General features: G+C 45.7%; 1 protein-coding gene across 1 annotated transcript in view; it reads left to right on the top strand.

The window, feature by feature from the left end:
* TRPV3 (transient receptor potential cation channel subfamily V member 3) overlaps window positions 1-10,021 on the top strand; it is a 35,253-nt gene that overhangs the window by 20,948 nt on the left and 4,284 nt on the right. The window contains exons 8-14 of the mRNA XM_007937475.1: window positions 556-732; window positions 1,716-1,874; window positions 2,423-2,524; window positions 3,306-3,379; window positions 5,343-5,508; window positions 7,442-7,508; window positions 8,982-9,256. Coding sequence (XP_007935666.1) covers window positions 556-732; window positions 1,716-1,874; window positions 2,423-2,524; window positions 3,306-3,379; window positions 5,343-5,508; window positions 7,442-7,508; window positions 8,982-9,256 — 1,020 coding nt within the window. The remainder of the gene's footprint in view (window positions 1-555; window positions 733-1,715; window positions 1,875-2,422; window positions 2,525-3,305; window positions 3,380-5,342; window positions 5,509-7,441; window positions 7,509-8,981; window positions 9,257-10,021) is intronic.

Raw genomic sequence — 10,021 nt, 5'->3', positions numbered from 1 at the left:
GGGGTGCTCCCCAGAGATTTGGTGTGAGACTTTTAAAATTCCTTGGTAATTCTAATCTGCAGCAAGCTTTGAGAATCAAAGCTTATGTACCCTGATGTAGAGGGTAGGTCAGCAGAGTGTCCTATAAGGCTGGGGTCTTGTATCACCATCTGTCTGTCAGAGCAGTGGGCCTCATCAGGAGGTGCCTTGACTAAGGATGACTGGGAAAGCTGGAAAAACTTATAGCTCCTTCTCAAGTCCAGGCCAAATGGGCATCATTTCTCCAAACTGTCAGTCCTGGACTCTTTTGTGGTGCAGGGATACGGAGCTGCTGGCGCAGCTTTCCCAGTGTGCGAAGGGCTTTCATGCCTTTTGTCTCTGGGTTCATTGTCCCCTAGGAGATGGATGGAAGTGCCAACTTCATGTCTACTCCATAGCCAAAGCTGGGGCCCGAGTTCATGGCATCAGTTAAGATGGGAGCATCTTTCCAGACTGGCCTGGATAGATTGGGCCCTCCTGCCCTGTTAACTTCAAGTCCCATTCTGTGGCTGATGATTGTTGCTCTTTTGGCCCCAGATCCTGAAGTACATCCTCAGTCGGGAGATCAAGGAGAAGCCACTCCGGAGCCTGTCCAGAAAGTTCACTGACTGGGCATACGGACCTGTGTCGTCTTCGCTCTATGACCTCACTGATGTGGATACCATGACAGACAACTCAGTGCTGGAGATCATTGTGTACAACACCAACATTGATGTAGGTCTCCTGGGTGGGCTGAGCAGACGTTGGGAGTGGAGGGCCGGACCTCGGGCCAGGAGTAGAGGGCAATGCCACTAGCTTGACTATTTCTGAAGTCTTCCACTGAGCTTCCCATTCCTTTGCCTCAGTGGGCAGTGTCCAGCACAAAAAGGTAGGGCCTAGAGCAGGTGGTGGACTCAACTGTTCCCAGTTAACCTTGAGTTATAGACTCTAATGATAGGAGGTCTCTTGGCCCCAGAATCTTGGGATGTTTAGTGGTTGGTGTTGATCTTCTCAATCTTCTTTCTCTCCCACTTCCTTGCTGGTTCTATAGGACCAGACTTAGAATCATCTATTCCCGCCATACCTGGACCCACGTGAGAGTCAGGGAGTAAACAGTTGGAGCAATCAGGGACGCCTCCCTGGAGGAAGTGAGAAGAGAGTTCAGGGAAACAGAAGGGGTAGTGAGATGCTTAGAAGTGACAGGGTTCTAGCTCTTGGGGCAAGTGAGGTAGCAGACTGGGTCTTCATCTTCTGCGTAATACCAAGAGTTAGGCTTCCCAGAGCCTGCCCTGTCTTGATTTCTCTGGACTCCCGCAGTGTCTGTGAGACTGGTAGGGCAGGGGTTGTTTGTTATCAGTTTTATAGATGGAGGTTGAGGCCAAGAGAGGGCCAAGGGCTGTCCTAAGGTGGGGGCCAATTTAGGGCCAGGCCCAATCACTGAACACCTCTAGCTCTTGCTGCCCCATGTGCATCAGGTCCTTTTGCTGGAAGCTCCAGACTCCTCTGGTGTTTGGCTGCTGCCTGAACATACTGGGGCACCAGTTCCAGAAACTGGAAATTATCCTCCTGGCATTTCCAGCCAAACCAGTCCATGGGACATCATGATTGGTCCCTTCTGCCAGGGGCGCTGCTGACTCAGAGATGCCCATAGGCCCTTTGGAAATGGTCCCTCCCTTTCTTCCTCGTCTTGGATGTGACTGGTGGTGTCTCACCCCCAGAACCGTCATGAGATGCTGACCTTGGAGCCCCTGCACACACTGTTGCATATGAAGTGGAAGAAGTTTGCCAAGTACATGTTTTTCCTGTCTTTCTGCTTTTATTTCTTCTACAACATCACCCTGACGCTTGTCTCATACTACCGCCCCCGAGAGGAGGAGGTGCGTGTTCCCCTTTGTCAGGGGCGGGGAGGGGAGCGTGGTTGGGGTGGTCAGAGCTGGAGGGACCTGGAGCTAATCCATGTGCAAAGGGGCCAAGAGACTTATGTAGGGTCCCTTAATGATGTCATTCCTGGTTTCTAGGGAAATGGAATATGTTCCTGGTGCTTAGTTTTCCCCAAACCACTTTGAGTTGTGGTTTCCCATCCAGCACATGGGCACAGAATTTCTGCTTTGTTTAACGGTGATCTGAGGCCCTGTAAGTGTCTGGATATGGATGAGCTGGGAAGGACAAATGCCATGAGATATAAGGGGTTGTTGGCATGACTGGGCCATGCTCCTTGCTGTAAAGTTCTGGGTCCCCAACCATGGTGGCGAAGGCAAAGACAGGGCAGCCATTCCTACTCTTGCTCTGTACAGAGATCTGGCTTCACACCGGCCTTTGTCCCAGTTCAGTTGTTCACATGCATATGTGCATGGTCCCTCCAGAGCTGGTGCTACCCCTTCCCCCCTCACACCCCATTCTGACCATCCCTGTCTCTTCCCCTCAGGCCCTCCCACACCCTTTGGCCCTGACACACAAGATGGGATGGCTGCAGCTCTTAGGAAGAATGTTTGTGCTCATTTGGGCCATGTGCATCTCTGTGAAGGAGGTGAGTGGACCACCAAGCCCCTTTGGACTGCCCTACGGGGCAGGCAGGGTGAGAGCAGCCTTGGCTTCAGACTCCTTCAGCTCTGCCATTACTGCTAGGCCGCTGGGGGGCTTTGGGGCAGCACTTCCTTTCTAAGACTTAGATTTCTCAGATATAAGTGGGGAATAAATAAATATGGCAGATTTGTCTTAGCTAGTTATCTATCCTATCATTTATCTACCCCTCAGCCACTCAGTGACCCATCCTCCTCTCCCCACTGCCATCCGCTCATCCAATCACCTGCTTTCTCTCATCTACCCAGCCACCTACCTACCCATCTGCATCTAAACTTCCACCCACCCATCCACACACTGATTCATCCATTGAAATACCCACTAACGCTTATCCACTCATCCTTCATCTAACCATCTTCCATATATTTATCCATCCATCCATCTATGCATTCACCTATCCAATCAATAAATATATTCTGAACACTTCTATGTATCTATAGTGTTGCTCTGTACATATGACAGAGGGAGTTTGTCCCTAGTGAGCTCACAGTCTGGGAGGGAGTTTAAGACATGTACACAGACATTTAGACTTAAAGGTAGACTGTGAAAATGGCCCTACGTTCAAACCAGTGCTTGGATGAAGAGAGATGGCTTTTATGTGGAGAGAGGGGGAACCAGGAAAGGCTTGAAGCCTCAGTCCTTGGGAAACCTCCCCTCCTCAGATCACCTAGTGAGGACGTCAAGACCACACCCATAAGACACAGCTTTTCCTCCCTCTCTGGCCTTAGGGCATTGCTATCTTCCTGCTGAGGCCCTCAGATCTGCAGTCCATCCTCTCAGATGCCTGGTTTCATTTTGTCTTGTAAGTAGATCTGTCCCGTTGGCCACTACCTCATAGGCAAGGCTAAAATACCATATTGTGGCTGGTGTGATCCTCTGAATCCTCCTGCCATGTCACGACATCCCATTCTTTCTGCCTCACTTACAAGGCCAAGGACCTCCTTTCCCCCTTCTAGTAAGAGAGGCACATGGATGCCCATGGAGAGAACCAGAGAAAACCGTAGAACAGTGCCCACAGTCTGGTGGCCAGTGATGGCTGACTCCACCCTGTCACAGAGCCCCGAGTGGCAGGCAGCATGGAGAAGACACAAAGAGACTTACTGTTTCTGTCTCCTTTGTTATAAGAGGGTGTTCCAAGGCAGACAGTTTCAGATATATGGCATCTAGAAGGTGCCATCTTGGACGCTGGCAGATCAGAGCTGGAAGGGACCTAAGAAATCACTGTGTTTCAGCTGTAGGCATGACTTCTGAGGCTCAGCACAAGGAAGTGAATCACACGTAGTCATGTGGAGCTTTAGTGGTGCTGAGCACAGTCTTCAGCCTCCCAGTCATTTTCATCCCAGGCTGACTACCCGGGGGCACCAGAACGCCTAGCTCAGCAGCCTGTCTGAATGAGGTCATGGCCAGCTGACATCAAAGGCTACGTGACCCTTGTCTCTAAAATAACAAAGGCTGATTCAATGTCGTTGTCATGTGAATGGAATAGAAGCTGCAGCTTAGAATAAAGAAGCCTGGGCTCTGCAGCTCTGTAGACCTCACCAAAGTCCCTCACTTGAGCATCTGTAAGACTGGATCTATAGGACCTTAAATCTTGGCTTGATGTTTCCAAATACCTAGGTGTTTTACTTGCCTTCTAGGAGCATGAGCCAAGTTCTCCATACGTGTGGGCATGTGAATCATCCAGGTATTAGAGTAAGTGGTTAGATTACGTGTAGATACCACAATAAATGGATAAGCCAGACTGCAAACAACATCTGTCACCTTTGAGAAGGTATCATGATTCTAAAGGAAAGCTCATTTATACGGCCAGTGGTTTTAGTGTAGACAAAAAGCATCAATGTATCGTCTTGGTCTCCTGCTTCTTGTTTGCCTTGTTAGTGTAGAAGGTGTAGACATCGTTCCTCTCTTCAGTCCAAATGCAGTTCATCGGTTAGACATTTGTTCTTCACTGCACCAGAAAAGCAAACCTGCCTGTGTCCTGACTTTAAGTCAGATGTTTCTTTTAAATCACGGAGACTGCCTGATGTTATAAGCAAGAGGTTTTTTATTATATTTTTTATCCAGATGTCCAAATAATTCATAGATTTTGATATTTTATGTTGTGCCTAAAAACAAAACAAAACAGCCTCACTGCTGTCGAGTTGTTTCTGACTCATAGTGACCCCTCCTTGGGTTTCTGAGGTGGTATCTCTACAGAAGGAGATTGCTCAACCTTCTTTCAGAGTGTTTGTATGTCGGGGGGAAGGTACGTGTTTGTGTATAGTGTGCTTTTTTTTTTTTTCTTAAAAAAAAGATGAAAATGTAGGTTTTAGGGGACTTTTGTTATGATTGGCTTATTAGTGTAGAAGTTGACAGCTTTGCCATTTTGGTTTAAAAAAAAAATGCATCATTCACCACATGTTCAGTCTACCCCAGTGATTCCCAAATCAGAAATCATATGGGTGACTTAAAAAATATATATGGGCTTCTGAGCTGCACCCCAGACCTTCACGATCATAATCTGAGGCCCAGGATTTTTAACAAGTCCTTGTCAGTTGCAGCCAGCCCACTGACGCCTAGCTTGCCTTTGGTGATATGGTCTACAAGGCTGGATTTTAGTTGCTGTTGAGTGGATCAGAGGCAGCCTTGTCTGCCTCTTCAGCATCAGTTATCAGGGCCACCAGGCCATTCAGGGGGTTTAAGGGGAGGTTTGGGGATCTGACTATCTTTGCCCTGATGCTGAGGAGGAGTAAGTAAGGCCCTTGTCTCCTGTGTCTCCTGAACAGTTTTATCCAAGCTGTGCTTGTGATACTGTCTGTCTTCTTGTACTTGTTTGCCTACAAAGAGTACCTCGCCTGCCTCGTGCTGGCCATGGCCCTGGGCTGGGCGAACATGCTCTACTACACACGGGGGTTCCAGTCCATGGGCATGTACAGTGTCATGATCCAGAAGGTGAGTTGGGAACAGCCGAGGGTCAGTGATGTGCAGGTGGGAAGGCCCTCAGGGAGTGTCAGTTGGAGCAATTGAGGTTTGGAGAGGAAAGGGGACTTGAAGACCACTGCTCTTTTTCTTTAATGCCACAATCTCTCTGTGCCTTTGGTCAGGTTTTAATTGTCTAGAACTTAAAATATAAGGTTTGCGAATATTGGGAAGGGGTTATGTTTTCTGAAGGAATGTTGTTACCCTCAGACAATGGTGTGCTGGTAAATATTTAAAAACTGGCTCTCTGGGAAAATATATAGGCACATATATGTATGTATATATATATATATATGTAGGTAGGTAGGTATGTGTGTGTACGGAGTCCTTGGGTGGTGTAAATGGTCAATGTGCTCAGCTGCTAACCTAAAGGTTGGCAGTTCAAGTCCACCCAGGGTGCCTTGGAAGAAAGATCTGGTGACCTACTTCTGAGAAATCAGCCATTGAAAAACCCTGTGAGCACAGTTCTGCTCTGACACACACAGGGTTGCCATGAGTTGGAGTTGACTCGATGACAACTTTGTTTTTAGAAGATGTGTGCACTCACATTTATTATAAATTTTACTATATAAGAGATGTGTAGCACTCAATTTACAAATAATAATGAAATATACAATACTATTTATTGTAAATCACACATAGCCAATTGAATCTTGCAAAATGCTTGTTGATTTTTGCTGAGCGCTTGTACCTGCTGCCAACCTGTGGTTGGTTATAACTGACAACAGAATGTTGCTCTGACATGAGTGTTGGTTGATATATTTTTTTAAAGGAGTGAGTTGAAAGTGAATCAATAAGGACTTATGTTGAAACATATTTATCAATGACGTAAGCAAAGTTGTCAATTACTAGAAGACTATTTCTTCAGTGTTTTTGTGCTGTTCACAGTAATGGCTTCACAAAGGGCACACTTTCAACTTTAATCTACATTAAAGGATTTTCTCCATCAATTTCTTAATTATAGATCTAGAAATCAACAAACCAATGAGTCAAACTCTGACTTATAGCATTTACCAATTTCCATGGTGTAAACAGTCCCTCCATGGCTGATTTCTAGCTACCTTAATGTTAAGGTAAAATGTAGTCAGAAAGTGATGTGTAGTAACACACCATCATATATTTTTATTATAGATACAATATATGTAAATAACTTCAAGAGCAGAGATAATAGTAAAATGTTGCAAAATAACTAGAAAGTCATGAGCTTTGAGTTTTTATTATCTTTACTATTAATATAAATTATTTAAATTATAAATTTATATAATTTAAATTTTAATATTGGCTATATTTAAGGAGCTTTGGTAGCATAGTGCCTAAGGCACTTGACTGCTAACCAGAAGGCTGGCAGTTCAAACCCACCAGCCACTCCTCGAAGTAAGGTTGGGCAATCCTACTTCTGTAGTGATACTGCCTCGGAAACCCAAGGAAGGGTTGCTATGAGTCGGATCTGACTCAACAGCACATAACAACAACAACAACAACAACAATAACATATTTAACAATCAGCTAACCAAACTTATGAGAACTTAACAGTCAGCTCTTGTGAGCTGATATGAGCCACCTCCAGCATACCATTCCCCTAGGAAGCATGAGGATTCCAGACGTGAGACCGACCCTGTGAAGAAAAATACTCATTACAGAGTGAATCAGCAAGGGCAGAGACAGATACGGATCTAAGAGGATGGAGGGAGGAGAGAACATTGGGCTGCAAGGCAAAGCTTTCTTGGAGGAGGTGGAGCTCAGAGCTGAGCTTTAGAGAGCCAGAAGGACTTGGCTGGGGAGGAGGGAGCATGGTCTGAGTGAAGGCATAGATACGGGTGGGGACTGGGAGAACCTGGGAAGAAGTAAGGAGTTCAGCATAGAGTAAGTATGTGCTCAAACTTACACTTGAATCTTTTTTTTGTAGGTCATTTTGCATGATGTTCTGAAGTTCTTATTTGTATATATCGTGTTCCTACTTGGATTTGGAGTAGGTAATTGATTTGTAAACAATAGTAACTCCCACATTTGTAGAGCACTTTATACAGATGTTGCAATAACAGAGGACATAGAAGCATCAGCTGCAATTATATCCTGCCACGTGCCAGGCAGCATTTTACAAACACGGTCCCATTTTCCCATTTACTTCTCTCAACAACTTGACCAAGGAGGACTCAGCATCCCCATGTATAGATAAGGGAACCCAGGCTTGGGTTCTTAGCGGCTCTGTGTGCTGTCCCTTCACTTTCACAGCTGTAGATTTTTTGACCCCATTTTACAGATGAGGAAACTAAAGCTTGTTGAGATTTGATTGATGGCCTTTGAAAAATAATGCTTTGGAAAACTTCCTTTGGTCTTGCCCTCCATGCTACTCTTGTAGTTTGCTTCAGATATATTGTGAATATATCACAATATATATATTATATGTATTGTGAGAACCTCTGGTCTGCTGAGAGCCTGTGGGAGGATCTCCTTTTTAAAAGCTCTCCCTTTACAATAGAGGAAACAGCACAGCCTGAGTTCATTTTCTAACCTCTGCATAGAGAAATAAAGTTTTATTTTCCCATGCCAGCTTTTTGAAAAATGATCATTGACATTCATAATTAGACAGCTATTTCCATCTGTCTAGTTCTTCTAGAGGGAGCTCTGGTGGTATAGTATGTAAGGCATTTGACTGCTAAGCAGAAGGCTGGTGGTTCAAACTCACCAGCCACTCCACGGAAGGAAGATTTTTATTTCCACAGAAAACCAAGGAGGGATCACTATGAGTCGGATCCCACTCAATGGCAGTGAGTTTTTTTTTTTTTTTTTTTAGCTTTCCTAGACAAACTTCGCTTATTTATTTGCTTCTTCAGCTACTCTTTTATTCATCTATTCATTAATTTGCTCATCGATCCATTCATTCATTCATCCATTCAATCAGCAATGAGCAACTACTGTGATGTCTTGAAAAGAAGAGAAGAAAAAAGAGAAGAAAGAGTCCTGGGCCTTGCTTAATAAGGAACTTACTATAAGCTATTACGGAGACACTGACTCAGCATCTTACAGTCTTGGAGGAAGGAGAAGGAGGAGACCTAGGATGCAGGAATTCAGTAGCTCAAAGCTTTGTTGGGGAGCCAAAGACACACACACAGATATAATTAGCAATGGATGATCATGGGCTGTACTGTGGGGAAGACGAGAGAGAGAGAGAGAGAGAGAGAGAGAGAGAGAGAGAGAGAGAGAGAAGAGTACGGACTTTGTTAGGCAGAAGGCCTCTGTGCAGGAAGTCAGAGTAATCAGCCTGGTGTGGCTTCCAGACAGGCTAAGGCTTGAGATGGAATTTAAATGGCCAAGAGAAGGAAGTAACAGGAATTCAGTGTTTGTGTGTGTGTTCAGGCATATGTGCACGTGCAAGTAAGCATGAGCTTGTCAGGTAATTAACCAGGCAGAGAGGCTGAGGGGAACACCCTCTTATGTCCTTGCAGCCCTGGCCTCGCTGATTGAGAAATGTGCCCCGGACAGCAGCAACTGCAGCTCGTATGGCAGCTTCGGCGATGCAGTGTTGGAGCTCTTCAAGCTCACCATAGGCCTGGGTGACCTGAACATCCAGCAGAACTCCAAGTACCCCGTCCTCTTTCTGTTCCTGCTCATCACCTACGTCATCCTCACCTTTGTCCTTCTTCTCAACATGCTCATTGCCCTGATGGGAGAGACTGTGGAGAACATCTCCAAGGAGAGTGAGCGCATCTGGCGCCTACAGGTGGGTCAGGATCTCCATGGGGAGGTGATGGAGGACTCAGTTGAGCACATGGTCACTGAAACCATCAACACCAGTGGGTCTGGGTTGGAGCCTGGGAATTGCATAAGCTCCCCTGGTGACTGACCAGGTTTGAGGAAGGCTTAATCTAGGTTCCTTGAGTATAGGATCTAGGTTTCACACAACAGCGCAGATGAGAAAAGAACAGGCAAATAGGAGTAGTGGGCTTAGAATCAGTGGTGTGATATGTGGATGCGGACCTTAAGCTGTATTAAGAATATGGAGTCTAAGACAAAGGAAGTGACTGACATCCTACTCCATTCCATCCTGACCTCAACACTCGTCACATGCTGTGTGCCTCACATGCTGAAGGATACCAACCCACAGGTCCAGTGGTAGTGATCAGATTTGGGAGAGGACTGGAAACGATGCCTCATGCAGAATGGTTTTTGGAACCAGGGGGAAGTAAGGGAGAGCTCCTCCAGACATCTGGAGAGCTACCTTTGAAAGAAGGAATAGCCCCCTTCTGAGGCCCCAGAGAATGAACTGATGTGATGGGGGGAACCACAGGGAGAAAAACTTTCACGTGACAAAAGAGATTTCTAACAATTAGGGTTTACTTAATTGGATACTGTATTTCTTGTTGACGATGGTATCAGGAGAGATTAGATAAATTACTGCCAGGAAAACTGCCCAGCTTGGAATCCTTTTGGTGGTTTTCTTGGCAATAATTTTTCTATATTTATGACATAAATTATGTTCCTGAAA

This window comes from Orycteropus afer, unplaced genomic scaffold (genome assembly GCF_000298275.1).
Source record: "Orycteropus afer afer isolate SDZICR_OR568_19922 unplaced genomic scaffold, OryAfe1.0 scaffold00042, whole genome shotgun sequence".
In the NCBI taxonomy this organism is placed as follows: Eukaryota; Metazoa; Chordata; class Mammalia; order Tubulidentata; family Orycteropodidae; genus Orycteropus; species Orycteropus afer.
Note: the sequence above shows the minus strand (reverse complement) of the source record. Positions and strands in the feature narration are given on the sequence as shown.